Raw genomic sequence first — 15,732 nt, forward strand, 5'->3', positions numbered from 1 at the left:
GCGGGGGTCGACAGCAGCAGCAACGATAATCATGTACAAAGGTGGTATAATAAGGATGATAATAACAGATTACATGAATCCGTTGTAGATGTCGTCATAATCCCGTCGAAAGGACAAATGTACGCGTAAGCCTGCACACGGCTGAACTTGCGTATCTTTTTGGCCTGTGGTGCAATAAGAGAATAAATCATTCCATGTTTGGCATAGATCCTCGCGCATACCTGACATGGTCGTACGAGGTGACGCACTTTCATTCCGAGGTGTCTAGTCCCTCTGCCTTGTCTTTGTGAGCCGTCGTTTTACTTCTCTTGCGTCCTAAGTCTCATAACTAGATTGAGTGCGAATTCCATCGGTCGGCGAAACGTGAAAGATAAGCTCACTCGCCGGCTTCCTTGTCTGCTGGTTGGGTTCCTTCGGCTTCGCTTTCTTGTCTGATCCGTTTTGTTTCACTGTCGCGATCGAGTCTCAGTCTCGGATAGAGCCGCAGGAGCGAGAACGCGTTCACTTGCCTGTGACCCCTGCGTTCGCCTTGGCTTTCTTCTTGGCTTTTTTGTCGGGTTCAGCTTGTCCTGCTCTCCCGACTATGCATCTCGTCAGAATTCAGAGTGGATCTAGCTCGAACAGCTAGAGAGATTGTTTCACCTGTCTTCCGTTTCTTTGGCTTTTTGGAACCGGCATTTTCAGGTTCCAGTATCTTTCGTTTCAACGACTTCTCCGCCACATTGCCCGCGTTTCTTTCGGCCTGTGTGAGGTTTTCTTTCGAACCGGTAGCGTGTAGGGCGATCAATTCGTAGCGAAATGAGCAAGAACTCCAAATGCAGCATATCAAACTAATGGGCCCGAACGAACCTTGCGTACTATGCTTCGAAACGGCCTGGGTAGCATCATTTGCCGAACTGACAGCGTCGTTGACGACTGCAAACACGATGGAATGAGCAACGAGCTAAGAACACCGCACACAATGATGAGATCAGGCCAACCTTGCGCAGTATGTTCCGGGTTGTTCGCGTAAAAGTAGAACCGGTTTCGCAAAAAATGACCGACGTGGTCGTCGATGTCTATCTTAAAAAGACCGGTCCAACGGCCGAGCAATGACTGAGCAGCCTTGTGTGAGGAAAAGCCGCCAGATTGAGCTTCGCTAGGCTGTCTGAAGATTCCGAGCGGGTGATGCTCGTTGCAGCCAACATATATCGACAGACTCTTGACATTCCCTTCTAAAGTTCTGGTTGCGTATTCGATCTTGGGTGACGCGGCGGCGAGGCTGATGTAGATACTCAAGACCCCGGTAGGGCATTCCTCAGAGTTGTAGGCAGACGCGCGAAGATCCTCAAGTCTCGCAAGTGGAGATGGACGATGTTCGTCGCGATTTTTGACCTGTATAAGGATGGGACAGAGTTTGCGTGTATCGAGAAGATCTTCTAGCTTCGGGCGGTCATCAGATTCTAAGCAGACGACAAGAAGATCCCACTTCGGTTGCGTGATGCTGCCCGTGAATGCTATCTGTCTTACCCATGCCTCAGCTAGATGAGTTCGTGGCAAAGGCGTTCCTTCCTTGAAAGCTTGACCAAGAACTCCGAAATGGGTAAAGTTGATCCATCGCCGACTGCTCCATGCATCTAATTCTGGGTTGTCAGCGAAGGGCTCCGGTCCCAGCAACTGGATCAGCCAGTCCCGTACGCTGACGACAAAGAGGTGGTCCGGCAAGTCGATACTATCTTCTTGGCGAGGGTCCAAATCCTCAATTCCGGGGATGTCGGACCTGTAACACTTGTGAAAGGCGAAGTCGACAGCAGCAGATATAGCGGTCCTGACATATTCTTCTCCAGATTCTCCCAGATTGAGGTCATGAGACTTGGCGAGTCGGGCGATCGTATCGACAGCCGCTCCCCACATCCTCTGCGGATCTCGTCTGAACAAATCGGCCGCCGCCATGCTAGATTAAAAAGATCGGATCAGCATCCGGTTCGACAGCTTTCTGTCGCCCTTCGATTTCACCTCAACAGAGGCTCGGACGGAATCCAGGAGCGTATGCCAGTGCCATCTACCTCTACTGCAACAACGACCCGCAGATGATGCGCTATTTGTGTCTCGACGAAGCTCGGCGCGCTATGTAGACCTATCGAGGAAGAAATCATTGTCAACAGCCTGAGGTCGTTGTGCTTGATTTAGCGTCCTGACCTTGAATTCCGACGATATTCAAGGGAAGACGTTGGTTTGTCAAAGCGATCAATTGGGCCGCAGGACTGTCCGGAGTCCTTCTTGTGAGAGACGCTATACTGTGTTCTGAAAGGAGTTTTTCCAAGATCGCTTGCAAGGGAATACGGAACAGTCTGGACCCTTTTTCGTCCTGAAAGCCTTCCCAAGACGAGTCGTTCCATAGAGGCCTGCCCATCTTGGGAATGAAACGCAGACACTCCATATGAGAGACTTGACGGTTACCTCCCACCACTTGAAGATACTTGGATCGAATCGGTTCGCTTTGTAAAAAAATGTCTGTGCGCAGGATATGAAAAGGAGGTACAAGGCGTCGATAACGATTGCTGCTTGTGTCAAGTCTTGTAGACGCTAGCCGTGCTGATTCGCCAGTCAACTCCGACACCTTGTTATTGGTGTCCAGCAGCAAGACCCAAAAGTCCAGCTTGCGAAGGTGGCTCGCCAGACGCCGCAGGGCCTCCAGCCTGAGCCGGCCAAGCGATAACGCCTCGTCGAATGCGACAAACGTCAAACCTCGCATCCCCTTGCGTATTTCCTTCAGACGCTTGAGTGCGCCAGCCATATGGAAGGCATACGTCTCTGCGGAAGGGTCAAAATGACCAGCGCTGTCGGTATTCCTTGTCGGAAAGGCCCTGGATGCCTTCAATCCGGTTGCTCGCGCCAGAATCTGGCTCAATAGGCGTTCACGTACAGTAGAAGGTCCGGGCCGTCGTGAATCATCTATGACTACGCTTTTATCGGAGCTGTTCGAAGCGTGTGAACTCCGCGAAGGAGTCGGAGTTCGAATTGCATGGAAACCGGGCGTGATCCCGTCGTACAGTTCTTCCGCGATGATAGCTGGGAACCGCGACCAATCCGCCTGGCAACTGATATTGAGTTTGGATTTCTTCACCACTCCCTCGCAGTAATCGGCAAATATTTCGAAGAAAGCGCTCAGCCAAGCGGCCATAGTCCTCGTAGCCGCCTCAATCGACTCATCGGGTCCCAAAATGCTTGATCCTTTGTGACTCAGAAAAGTCGTTACCGCTCTATCGGCAGGTGGGGCTGACACAACTCTTGGATCGTCGGATGGGCGAAGACAAGTGTATAATCCTAGCTCTTGTGTACACAGCTGCAGCACCGTGCGGGTTTTGCCCGTGCCGGAAGACTGAAGTACAACCAGCACGGGTGCGTACAGTTCCTCTCCATTCATCTCTATGTTGTAATCATGGAGCATCCTTTGCAGATCATCGATCGCGCCAAGGTCTTCGAATTCCCGAGCGAAGTCTTGGTATACAGCTCCCTGAGCGCGATTGTATCGAAGAGATGGCCTTGCAGATTGCACAGCCAGTTCCGTTGCAAGCTCGATGATAGCCTCAATCTCCTTGGCTTGGCGATTATCGTCCGAAAATGCCAGGTGCCATACCTCTTGGGATAATGCTACGTCGACCTCGTACTTTACCTTGCTTCCTGCTGCATTCCCCGCCTTGATCGCCTTGGACCATGGATACGGTGGGGCCGTTTGCATCAGGGTGCACAAGGTTTCCAACTCTCGAAGCAATTGTTGAACTTCTGCGACGTATAACTCTTTCCCGTAGCGTTGACAATCAGATAGGCGTTGTCGTACCATCTTGAATCGCTTCTTAGTGTCTTTGATAGTGGATAATGCGACGTCATCCCTTGTGTCCTCTTTCTGTTGTTTGAGCCATGTCTGAAGGGATACTCTGCTTTTTGGCTGCGTTTCGGCCGCCTTCTCCGTATCACCAACCAGAACCTGCTGCGTAGTTGAGCTATTGCCTTGTAAACAGGGAGACCGAATGTCTCCTTGATTGAGCGTGTAGAGCCGGTAAGAACATGTTAAAGCCCCGATGACCCACCTTCTTCCGTCATCAGGCCAGTAGCTGCAAGCAGACGTATAGGCTCCCAGCTGAACAATCTGTGCGATGGGGTCTTTGGACCCGAGGGATACTCGCTATCAAAGGATACTGCAGCCTGAATGCCGAAAGGTCCAGTCGCGATCTAGGCTCAGCGCCCTAGAAAAGCAGTGCAGGCGATCACGTACGAGGTCGCGGTAAAGAGCGTCAAACAATCCGGGGCAATAAGTGACGAATGGTTTGAAGGGAGGGCGAACACAGAGGTTGATTAGTTGCTAAATTGGCATTTGGCCTGTGGCCTGTTGCAAGATGTTAGGCGATTAGCCATCTGGTCTGGGATACTGGCTGGATGCGAAAGGGCGACGCGTAATTTGCGCGTGGTGTAGCGGGGCGTCATGTGGCTATCCGAGTAGCGAGTAGAGATACGAGCTGTAATACAGGGACTATACTATACCCTCGCAACATACAACGGCAGGCGAAACAGAACAAACATCCTTGGATCCTCAAGTCCACTACCGAGTCTCCCTCATCAAGAACCATACAGCCAAGACGAGAAGCGTCCCGTACCCGGCTATGAATGCGAAAAGAACCAAGACGTTTCGGTAGTAATGACCGAGTCCGAACCCGAACAAGGTGTCCATGATCAAGGTCGCCGAGATCCTGACTGGGACTGCGCGAGCGAGTGAGAAAACGTGTCAGATTTCAACATACCTCGTAGAGTTGAACCTGTGATCGACTCCACGATACTGACCGGCAGCGAGCGTGTCCACAATCTCCAGTTCTGCGCCAACTTCGTTCACCACGCTTGCCTAGAAGTTGACAGACACAGTCACGATGGCAGTCGCAGTCAACACCGATTCCAAAGTCAGCAGAGCAAGAAGGTGAGGCAAAGAGGCGCCTTTAAAATGGTTCTGTTCCTGCGCTGCAGCTCGACTCACCTCGAGGGCATAACCGAGGCAGTTGAACCATCTGAGCCACCTGAGAACGGGGGGGATCTTGCTCAGATTGACGAAGAATCCAGCATAGGTCATCAGGTAGAGATTGTGAAGCGATGACAGGAGGATGGTGATGCCTCCATTCGGCAAGACCGCTGCAAGCAGCATGTTCTGAAAGGAACAGTATGCTGTTCGTCAACGTGTTCGGACTCGTTCGTGCAGGACTGAACTTACGAAAAGCGTAAGGCTCAGAGAAAATTCCACAAAGATCGACAGGCACTTGAAGAACCTCGCCGCATCCGAGTTCAGGCCGACCATAAAGTAGACAATGGTAGTGACGATGATAGTGGGGATCAGACGTAAGGGGATCAAGTCGAATAAGATGCGCGAAAGCAACCAAGCCAAGGGTCTAGATTGGGGCGTTAGAGCATTGGCCATAACGAGTTTGCGCGTAATCCTCGCTCGGCCGCACTTACGAATAGTAGGAACCAGCCCGTTCTCGCAAGAATAGGGCTCTAACGTTCATCAGATTGTACAGCGCGCTTATACAGTCATTCATTACAGGTTAGCTTTCTCGACGTTCACCGATTGCAGTGATGAAGGGATCGACTCACCTGAGGGTCGAAAAGGCAATCAAGCTGCCCAAGAAGAATAGACTCCCCACTCGATTTTGGAACCCAGCGATGGAGAGGTCGACCTTGAAGTAGAGACCTCCAGCAAAGACGCCCAAGATGCCGGCAGTGATGACGTGAGTGATCAATAACGACCAGTCCCTGCGCAACCACATCCATACTTTAGCGGCTGGGGCATCGGCCGTGATGTTACTAGATGGGCACAGTCGACTTGCCGTTTCAAATTTTTGAGCTCCCTGCCGGCAAGGACTTCTACCTGAGTAAAGAATGTCGCCGCACAACGATGACTGATCTTCGAGGCTATCGGCACTATTACGTTGCCTTCCCGATCCTCATAAGCACTGGAGTCGGACCCGCTGCCATTTGAGACCGACGTCGGAGTCCCGTTCAAGGTGGGCACGGTTCCGTCAAATGCCATGCCTCCCTTCTCAAGGATTCCGGGCGTTTCGTGGGATCGAATCGCCGTGCCCTTGATTGGCGAATCCTCCTGGCCTCGCGTTGATACACCATCTACCAAGCGTTGTATAATTCCAGGAGGGCTACTAGCGATCTCGAGCAGATGATCCGCCACGTTGTAATCAGGCGGACACGCCAATCCCCTCTGATCAAAGTATTCCGCCGGGGCATGACCTCCCGGTCCAAAGTATACCTGCTTTCCCTGAGCCAAGACCAAGACGGTATCAAAGGATTGATAGAGCCGAGAAGACGGTTGATGAATGGAGGCGACGATGGTGGTCGGATAATCGACGTCGTGGGCGAGGTTCCGCAAGATAGCGACAACCTTGGCAGCAGATACCGAGTCCAGGCCCTAAAGAGAGGAAGCCATCAGACTTTGGCGCGATTCGTCGCCAAATTCTTTGTTCAGACTCACACTCGTAGGCTCGTCCAATATCAAGACGTCGGGCGCAGCTACTAGTTCGACCCCGATACTGACCCTCCTCCTCTCTCCACCGCTCACGCCACGTTTGAGTCCATCACCGATCCTGACATCGGCGACGTCGACCAGACCGAGGTCGTTGATGACCTTGAAGACGCGTTCATGTTTGGCGCTGTCTGAGACGGATTCGGGAAGTCGGAGACGGGCCGCAAAGAGCAAGGTCTCACGGACGGTAGAGGTCGGATTCAGAACGTCTTCCTGCGCTCGCAGAGGAATATACCTTGTCAGCGCGCCTGCATAGAGCTGAGCAATGATGAGGGAAACGACCTACCTGATCGACGAACCCGACCCGATGTGTGGTTCCCTTCCCGCCCGTCTCGTTTGTCTCTTGGCCGAAGAAATCCACCTTGCCCACGACCTTGCCACCCGTCTTCCTTCTGCCTGCCAGGATGTCCACGAAAGTCGACTTGCCCGCCCCGCTCGGTCCGAGAACACAACAGAGCCCACCGGGCCTCATCTTACCGCTGACCCCTTCGAGGATGACCTTGCCCTTGCCTCCATCGTGTTTCGAGCCAGCGGGACCGATGTTGGAATTGAGGGTACGAGGCCATGCCCTCGACCCCGACTTCCTTTTCAACTGGTACCCAACGCCTGTCCACTCGACCCCCGCCCCCATCCCCTTTTTCCTCCCGAGACCCGACTCGTCCAGCCCCATCCCGGCCGGTGAAACCTTTCTGGCCTTGTTCCGTTTCGTGATCCCCCAGATCAAGAGCGCGAGGATCGCCAGGACGATCGCGCCTACGACGGCCAGCCCGGCAATGACCCCGCCCGACAGGCCGTCCCCGCCGTCTTCTCCGCTCGACCCGGTGGTAGGCACGACGTTGCCTTGAACTTGATCCACGACGGTCTGGGAGATGCATTCCCCAAACAGACAATCTACCAGGCTGAGGCCGTCGGGAGGGAAGAGCTGCTTCAACAACGCTTGTGAGAACGAACAGCTTCCGAGCGCGTCTGCGTCTGAAGACGACTCGGTCGCTGTCGATGTCGAGGCAGGAGAGCTGCAGGTGATATCGAGCGGACCGGAGAGCCCGTCGATGACGTTACCTAGTTGGCTGCAGAACGTCGTTCCCGGGAGACAGGTACATGACAAGTTTTCGCACGTCCAGGTGGAAGAGTTGGACGTGCTAGAATAGTCTGACTGCGAACAGCTCGTGGCCCGGCAGTTGAACTGTTGCGCACGTCGTAAATACACCGGTCGTTTCAGTCGGCGGACGCGCACTGCCAAGCATGACGGCTCTCACCTGCTCGATCCCATCATACCACAACTGCGCATACGCGACTCCGGTCCCCAAGCCGGCGCCGCTCGTCCGATTTCCTCTGCCCACCGGTCCATCCGCCGGATCCACGGTCCTAGTGATCCCCAACTCGCTCTTCCCGCTAAAGACCGCCTGCAGGGTCGGATTCAAGACGTTGCAAAGCAATTGGGACGAAGCATATGTGTACGCTGCCGACGAACAGGATAGGTTGGAATTTTGGGGGATGGAGATGAGGGCCGAGGGCGAGGTCGCAGAATCGTCCGAGGACGGAAAGAGGGAGGTGCACGCCTGGGTCGAGGTACAGACTGTGACGGATGAAGCGAGTCAGACGATCAGCCATCGATGCCAGACATAACCAGAGGAGAAAAATCAGGACTGACCGCTACAGACCGGTCCGTCCCAACCCTGATCGCATCCACACGCTCCTGCAGTCAGGTTGCCCAACCCGCCTCCCGCCTGGCTGATTGGCGCCGTGCCCGTGCCCCCATCCAACAAGTTCCCCCCACACTGCGGTTGCAGGCAATCGGTCGAGTTCAAGAACCCTGGCGGGCAGATGCATGTATCCGGGGAGGTCGAGGAAGGGGTCCCGTAGTTTGAGCATGTCTTTTGGGAGACGACCAGGAGCGGCGAGATGGCAAGGGAAAGGAGGGCGTAGAGGTGAAGGACGTGGTTCGTCGAGTGGGATCGCATCCTTGGTGAGGGTTGCAACTTCGTCCTGATGACTCCAGCTGGCTTTCGATTTCGCGGCTAGATCGTCGTCCAGGATCGTAGTCAGTATGGAGGGCGAAATACATCGTGGAGGCATGGAGAAGCCACGAGAGGTAAACACACAACACACCTATCACCTACCTTGTCGATGGGCTCGTCCCCTTGATCAGCTGTTGACCGAGGTCGACCTTTTAGATTCCGGAAGCCCCACCACGCGAGTGAGATCGAGATAAGATTTATCGTGGGGCGAGCGACGACCCGGTTGATGTCGGACGTCGGTATATACGGACCCTTGAAGAGCAGGGCAGGGAGTGAAAGTTGGCGACTTGATGGCGGTGATAGGCCTGATAGCTGATAGGTGATCTGATGATTGAGAAGAATCTGATCAGATCTGATGATTCCTTTTCCCTCTCCTTTGGTCGCCTTGTGTGCCACGATTATACTTCCGTCTCCACCCCTCCCTTCCCCTTCCTCGTGGATGAAGTGAACCCCGAGGCTATCTTTTTGCGTCCGAGACCCCACCTTTGAATAGCCGGGGTCCCCCGTGCCGAGTTGGGTTGTACACATGACACGTCATACCGAATGACGTTTGGTTATCAAACAAATCCCCTCGATCTGACGTCATTCCCTTTCTCGAGCTAACCAGCGAGCCCGATCCCGATCGTCCCCCTTCCCCCCCCCTGCCTCCTGTACTTGCGTACTTGATCTTCTGGTCTTCTGATTCGACACGACATTCGTTTACTCACCGACTTTTCCTCCAAATCCACCCATTAACAAACCAGACTTTGACTTGCAACACACACTCCACACATCACCATGGCTCTCAAACGAAACGCTCCTCTCCTCTTGGCCGCTACCGTCGGTACGTGTCAGCTGACGTGATGCGATTCAGGACCGCTCTATCGGTCGCTTACCGTCGACTCGATCTGTCCCTCTTGCTTTACCCTGTTATGCCACCTACACGCAGGTGTCGCCGGAGGTCTCTACGCTTTCAACCAACCCCTGAAACAATACACGGAGGACCAAAAGACTCACGACTCGGTCCGTCGTTCGAGCGACAACCAGCCTCAACCGGGAGCTGCCAAGGGCGGAGCCTCCCCCGTCCCGCCTCTCCACACCGGTGGATCTACAGCTTCTTCGGCCAGCGCACCTACCATCGCCGGAGCGTCTGCCGAGTCTAGGCGAAGCGGTTCGGTCGACCACGAGGCCCCGATGAGGTCGAAGAGCGACGCCAAGCAGCAGGACGGGACTCAGGGAGGTGGGATGGGCGTCAAGGAGATGAGGGAGAGGAAGATGGCCGGACAAGGGTTGCCTAGTCCTCAGGTGAGTGGAAGAGATCCGGGGCATGGGACTCGAAATCTGGCCTTTCCTTCTGGCCATCAGTCTGTACGTGTCGATCCGGCTGACACCCTTGCTCTCTCTCTCTCTCTCTGTTTCCTCACTATCAGGGTGGCGATACCAAAGCTCAAGCCAAGCCCGCCCAACCGGGATACTCGGACCCCCAGTGATCCCCCTCACTTTCTCTTCCTCTTACCCATCTGCACTGTGCGCGTGTATAACTGCATCGAGAATGACGACAAGAAAAGGACCGCAAGATGGTTGGTGAAAAACGAGACGAAAACACCCTCCGCGCCAATCAAGCGCTTTTGGCAACGAGAGGGGCAAGTTTTAGAGAAATGTAATGACGAAAAAGTAATGGAAACCTATCGACAACTCGTAACATGAACCTGTGTGTACCGTGTGTGACCAAGGGGATCGGCCGTGAGATCCGAAAAGGGGCGACGGACGACGTCGTCTCGGACGATCTCTAGACTGGGAAGAACATGTTCACGACGTGGGTAGAGCATGTGAGGCATCCTGATTGCCGACTTATCTGCATCCTGCCAGATGGAAGAAAGGGGAAGTTCGAGAATCTCTGCGGGTATAGGAGGTAGTTCGCGGCTATCAACAGAGCGTATTCGGTACTTGACAAGGGCATCCAGGCCATGGTCATCTCGAGGGGCGTGTAGGTGATACACAGTCTGTCCTTTTCTTCGTATAGCGGCGGCTTTAGGATTGTCGTCTCTCGAAGATGGATTTGCCAGCTGCGAGTGTCTACGAAAGCAAGGTCGGGTTCGATACACTCACCAGCGTAGGGTAACATGAGGATCGTCGGATGGGACCGGGCTCTCCAGCGTCCCAGACTATCAGACTAACTTAGTGTACAGTGTTCTACGTCAACGGTTCTGACGATCAGGTATCGCGAGGGATGGCTTACCTAATCTTACGTGATCCGGCTCCGAGCGAGGGGAAGGCGTGCGCGAATCCTCCTCACCTTGTTGATCGAAAATTCCGGTTCACAAATACAACGCACAAAGTCAATAAAAAGTCTTGATCAACAACGCACCGTTACAGATTCACAATCTCCACCTACGCCCTCATAATCTTAAGATCATACATAACTTTCGACTAGCAACCTCTCAACATGGGTAACGTGAATCTGGCTTGCAACTTTTCGCTCATCCGCTCTCGAGCTCGGACGTTGACAACCTCGTTCTTGTGGATCTTGTTGCAACCATGATTGTTCTTCGATCGAACAGGGAGCCAAAGCTGAACAGAAGCGAGAACGTAACGCCAAGAACGCACCTGCCAAGGGAGCTTCTTCGCAATTGAAGGCCAACGCCGTGAGTTTCTACGCTTCGGACGTTTGCGGGAAGCACCTCGACCTGACGCTCTTGTAAGATCCCTCTTCCCGGCTCACTATAGGCTGCGCAAACAACCATCTGTAAAAAGTGTTTCCGGACCTTTCAATCCACGGCCGGACAGGCGAAGTAAGTCTTCCCGTCTTTACGCTTCTTTTCGACTCGCTCGCTCTCCTATGTGATCGCTGAATGACACGCGTAATTTTCGCCTCGGTGTAGATTGACCGAACACTCTGACACGCACAACAAGCCGTTTGCCGAATGTTTCCCCGATTTCGGCAAGTAGGCCACGGGATCTAGGGGTCTTCTTTAATCGGAAGGAAGACGATATTCGAGAGGGTTGAGGTTGGGTCGTCCGTGGGAGACCGCAGAGTCCGAGGCGACGCATCGTGGACTGGGTCTCAAATGGGGCGGTTGTCGGGGGTTTTGGGAGACACAAGTTGTATATATTTCGCGTTCACTCTGGGGCATCATTTCATCGATTTTGTGTTTGCCGACTCGTCAGATGGCCGAATACGATCATGCCGGCTGGGAGGCAAGGTAAAGCGCTTGAGAGGGCACCCAGACTCACAACGAGGATGAAGATGGCCAGATGGCGGGCGAAGCTGGGGAACTCTAGGGCCTGAAGCACGATACATATAGCTAGACCTCAATTTATATCAGGATTCGGAAACCATGTGAGAATGTATGCATGTCTATGTCGCGAATGTCTTTCGTAATGTATCTATCGGTCATTTGCCCGCGATTGCATAAGGTGTACACGCGATTGCACAAGAATCATCAAAGTCGCTCTCTATTCAAAGTCGCTTTCATTGAAAGTCACGGCTGATGATCGATTACCAAAGGCAACTCGTGGAAACACTCGGGCGGCGTCAGAGTATAAATCACATGATTGGTTATATTGCATTGTAATTGTCAACATGGACGGGCGGTCACAGGCAAGTGATTCGAGTTGATCTCCATCTAACCGAGGACCTTGGGTCCAGATTGCCCACCCTTCTTCCCTGCCGCCTTGTTCGATCCACTGGCATTGCTCTTGCCTCCCGGAGTGACGATTCCGTGTTTCGTCTTGACGTCCCCAGTCGGCACGTAGCTATGAAAAAAACATCCACACGGTGAGAGATATCAGCTTAGACATCCAGGTATCGAAGGGGAAATGCAGAAACTGACTTTCGGTTCCCGACAGACAAGGTCATGTAGGCTTCTCCTGTAGCTTCCTGCCTTCGTGCAAACGCTTGCAACATACCCGAGGGCGTATCGCCAGCGACCATAGCTTCTCGCTTACGTTCCTCCTCAACTCGTCGGAGACGCAACTCGGTCTTCTTTCGACCCGAAGTTTTACCGCTGACAAACGAGAGGGAAGGGGATTAGTTGTTGAGAAACGCCTGATATACGATACGGGAACCTTTCTACTTACTGGAACTTGTGTGATAGCGACTTCCAAGCTTCCAATGGCGTCATGACTGGAAAAATGATGGATTAGCCAAACATGCCCTTCGGGCGTGACCAACCGATGCGACTCACTTCGACCGAATTCATCGGTGTACTCGATCTTGATGTCTGGCTTGTAATTCGCATAAGCCTGCAGAGCGTCCCTTGCTTCTTGTTGTTCCCGAGTCTTGATCTCCCACTCCCGTTGGGCCTGATCTCGGACGGCTCCGCCCCTGAGCTTGGCCTTTTCCAGCTCCCTCTTGGCGATCCTTCGACGGTGATCGGCGAGCCAGAGGTCCCGTTCCTTTTGCGTACGCTCGCGCTCTTTGGTCTCGCTCGTCGTCTCCTTGAGCGCACCTTGTTGACGAAGCAGTGCCAGCGCTCCGGCCACTCCTCCAGCGACTGTGGGCTCAGGTTTTGATACCATGACCTGTAAAACGGGCACGCGCGTGTAAACGAACCGGACTCAATCGAAACAAACAGATTAGTGATCTAAAACTCACATCTTCAGCGTCCTCCTTCTTGACGCCGCCTAACTCGGCGTCCATCTTCAACCTCATCTCCTCGATACTCAGGCCCTGCCTCAATGCCATCTCGGCGAGGTCGCTATCCTCTTCACTCAGCTCGCCGTCCTCCATATTGACGTCGTCTTGCTGGGTGACTTCCAATCCACCCAGCGGTTGATCATCGTCCGTCGTCTCGATCTTGACTCGGATACGATCCGGCTCCTCGCCAGGCTCCTGCTTGACCGTCACCCCGTCTGGCAGCTGTATCCCTGCCGCAGGTGCTGCTGCAGTTGATGACGAAGCGATGGGTCGAGCGACAGGTTCTCGCTTGACGAGCGAATCGAGTGTGACGTTGCGGATGAACTCGGTCGTATCATCGAAGGTCAAACCGTCATTCTCTTCCTCCTTGAGACCGGGCTCAAGCTTGACCTCAGAACCTTCTTCGCTTGCCTCTCTAGTCTCATTGACCTGAGCGACAAGATCATCCACTCTCATTCGCTTTCCTCGCTTCATCATGCTCTGCTTTCTCTGTCGGCTCAAGGCGAACTGAAGGTCGTCATCGCCGACAAGATTATCGCCGACCTCCCTGTTGAGCGGGGTCATCTGTACCTCCCCACCATCGGGATTGGTCTGGTCTTCTTGTCCAACATCTGCTCGTCGGATGTTTCGCTTGGTCTTTTTCTTCTTTTTCTTGAACGTCGTGTCCTCCGTTGCATAGTCCGATACTTCGAAGTTTTCTGATATAGCCAGATGAGGGTCAATTTTGCTACGAGCGATTCGGTCGAGGATCGAAGACTTACTGGTATAATCGAGGTTGAGCAGCTGACGATTGACCTTGCTCGTACTGGCCTCGGAGCTATGAGGAATATCATCGTCGTCGATAATTCCCATGCTACCGCTGACCATAGCACCAGGCCCGCTGTCCTCCGCCTTTCGCTTCTTGCTCTCGGGAGGTGGACTCGCTCCACCTAGACGGAAACCTTCCCGTTTCAGCCCTTCTCCTTCGTAATCGTCGTCATACTTTGTCAAGACGTTCCTTCCGACCCCGGCCAAATCCTCATCTGATCCAGCGCCAAACTCGTCATCGTCGTATCCCGTGTAACCCTGCTTGGCCCTCTTCTTCCTGACCTCTCCCGCTCTTCTTCGATCTTCGTCTGCCAAATCGACGTTCTGAAGCTCGTCCTCCTCGTCGTTCAAGATCCTAGAGTCTTTTAGCGTGAGAATCATCTCCCCTCCCGCCTTGTCCAAATCCTTAGTCCGATGGGCGACCTTCATCCCCTTCAGATCATCGGCCCCGTACACCGCCTGGAGCTCCCGCTCCTTCTCCTCTTCTTCCCTCGCTTTTGCTTGAGCGAGCTGGGCGGCGATCTGTTTCTGCTTCTTCTTGGAGGCCTTCAACCATGCGAGGGTTGACTGGTCCGCAGAGGAGCCGGAAGGGTCCTCTTCCCCGAGCGTAGAACCCTTGAGTTTGGCCTTGAGAGCTCGTTGGTTTTTGGCCCTGCGGAATGCAGATGAAAGATATGTCAGATCGATACTATTACGACTGCCCGACCAAACTGAATTGCAACTCACTTTGCTATTCGCTCTTGAAGTTCCCTATTGAACGAAATCGTCAACATGACCCGCTCGAGTCAATTTTTCGCCTGCAAGGACTCACTTGGTCTCCCTTTCTTTACGATCCTGCTCCATCCTCTCTTGGTAGTTCCTCTGAGCAACGACATCCGGGTCCTCGTCGACCTGCATTCCTTGTCCATCCTCGCCACTCCCATTGTCAGCGGCCGACGACCCTGGCACGGGGATGGGCTGGAGTCCGGCCGCTATACGGGTCTTGTTGATCTCATCTAGCTCGGACATTGTGTTGGGAGTGGACAGTAGCCTCGTGAAGTAGCTTACCTGGAAGGTAGACGAGTCAATATCAAAATGTATACAAGTGATAGTATCAAAGGTAATCGTACGGGTTCGCTAGCCTAGCTAACCTCGAGTGCTCAGCATGCATGACCCGTTCTCTCGATTTTGCTTCCGCGCTGACATCGGGAGAAGCGCAAAAGGTCGCCCTTGGTCAGTCGTCGCATCTCGTCGATGACTTCGGCAATATCATTACAGTAGTAGTAGTAGTTGTACAGTCACAGCTTGCTATGACACCAGCGCAACGATACTCTGTACTAGCGTAATCTCCTACGTGTTTTCGTGGCAAAGTGAGATTGGGAATGCCTAATCACGACGAAGTATCTGTGCCGCTAGAGGGATCGCCACCAAAATCGCTGAACGAACTTCTCCTCCATGACCATATCCTTCAGGCCACAATACATGAGGGAAATAAACACGACGTTGAATGCACAAGCGTTTGATCGTGGATGGGATCGGGAACGCAGAGTGCTCGTCGCGTTGGGCGCTATCATTGGTAGCGGCTGAAGCTGTCGATTTGACATATTCACGTCAGCTCAATTGTAACACTTCGGCGCAACAGTGTCTTGGTGACCGATATGAGCTCAGTGTTGTTGAGTCATGCTACTCTCGACGATGCACATATGATCGCTGAGGAGCATCGTGGGATTCTTATGTTGTGAAGGACCGCTCGG

The 15,732-nt window shown here is 53.4% G+C and overlaps 5 protein-coding genes across 5 annotated transcripts; 2 read left to right on the forward strand and 3 right to left on the reverse strand.

Moving 5' to 3' along the window:
* Window positions 1-247: 247 nt before the first annotated feature.
* HD553DRAFT_307552 (uncharacterized protein) lies at window positions 248-4,322 on the reverse strand. The gene is made up of 7 exons (XM_046179438.1): window positions 2,179-4,322; window positions 1,996-2,116; window positions 981-1,933; window positions 850-915; window positions 643-756; window positions 381-581; window positions 248-315 (listed from the first exon to the last, which is right to left on the reverse strand). Exons 1-6 carry the CDS (start codon window positions 3,821-3,823, stop codon window positions 502-504), a joined length of 2,979 nt encoding a protein of 992 aa, XP_046038582.1. The 5' UTR covers window positions 3,824-4,322; the 3' UTR covers window positions 248-315; window positions 381-501.
* Window positions 4,323-4,431: 109 nt separating this feature from the next.
* HD553DRAFT_191261 (uncharacterized protein) lies at window positions 4,432-8,970 on the reverse strand. Its single transcript, XM_046177021.1, has 11 exons — window positions 8,208-8,970; window positions 7,813-8,132; window positions 6,843-7,739; window positions 6,506-6,769; window positions 5,850-6,442; window positions 5,617-5,775; window positions 5,479-5,544; window positions 5,237-5,411; window positions 5,006-5,173; window positions 4,819-4,876; window positions 4,432-4,737 (listed from the first exon to the last, which is right to left on the reverse strand). The coding sequence occupies exons 1-11, from the start codon at window positions 8,515-8,517 to the stop codon at window positions 4,580-4,582; spliced, it is 3,168 nt and encodes a 1,055-aa protein (XP_046038583.1). The 5' UTR covers window positions 8,518-8,970; the 3' UTR covers window positions 4,432-4,579.
* A 300-nt stretch (window positions 8,971-9,270) lies between these two features.
* Window positions 9,271-10,269, forward strand: HD553DRAFT_348701 (uncharacterized protein). The gene is made up of 3 exons (XM_046183399.1): window positions 9,271-9,397; window positions 9,503-9,858; window positions 9,984-10,269. Exons 1-3 carry the CDS (start codon window positions 9,352-9,354, stop codon window positions 10,041-10,043), a joined length of 462 nt encoding a protein of 153 aa, XP_046038584.1. The 5' UTR covers window positions 9,271-9,351; the 3' UTR covers window positions 10,044-10,269.
* Window positions 10,270-10,912: 643 nt separating this feature from the next.
* Window positions 10,913-11,976, forward strand: HD553DRAFT_307576 (At2g23090 like protein). Its single transcript, XM_046179439.1, has 4 exons — window positions 10,913-11,008; window positions 11,115-11,198; window positions 11,281-11,345; window positions 11,436-11,976. The coding sequence occupies exons 1-4, from the start codon at window positions 11,000-11,002 to the stop codon at window positions 11,500-11,502; spliced, it is 225 nt and encodes a 74-aa protein (XP_046038585.1). The 5' UTR covers window positions 10,913-10,999; the 3' UTR covers window positions 11,503-11,976.
* Window positions 11,977-12,004: 28 nt separating this feature from the next.
* Window positions 12,005-15,060, reverse strand: HD553DRAFT_191322 (SART-1 protein). The gene is made up of 7 exons (XM_046177022.1): window positions 14,811-15,060; window positions 14,726-14,749; window positions 13,954-14,651; window positions 13,151-13,890; window positions 12,741-13,077; window positions 12,634-12,679; window positions 12,005-12,560 (listed from the first exon to the last, which is right to left on the reverse strand). The coding sequence occupies exons 1-7, from the start codon at window positions 15,005-15,007 to the stop codon at window positions 12,347-12,349; spliced, it is 2,256 nt and encodes a 751-aa protein (XP_046038586.1). The 5' UTR covers window positions 15,008-15,060; the 3' UTR covers window positions 12,005-12,346.
* Between the last annotated feature and the right edge of the window lie 672 nt (window positions 15,061-15,732).

Source organism: Filobasidium floriforme (assembly GCF_021052385.1).
Source record: "Filobasidium floriforme strain CBS 6241 chromosome Unknown HD553scaffold_5, whole genome shotgun sequence".
Lineage (NCBI taxonomy): Eukaryota > Fungi > Basidiomycota > Tremellomycetes > Filobasidiales > Filobasidiaceae > Filobasidium > Filobasidium floriforme.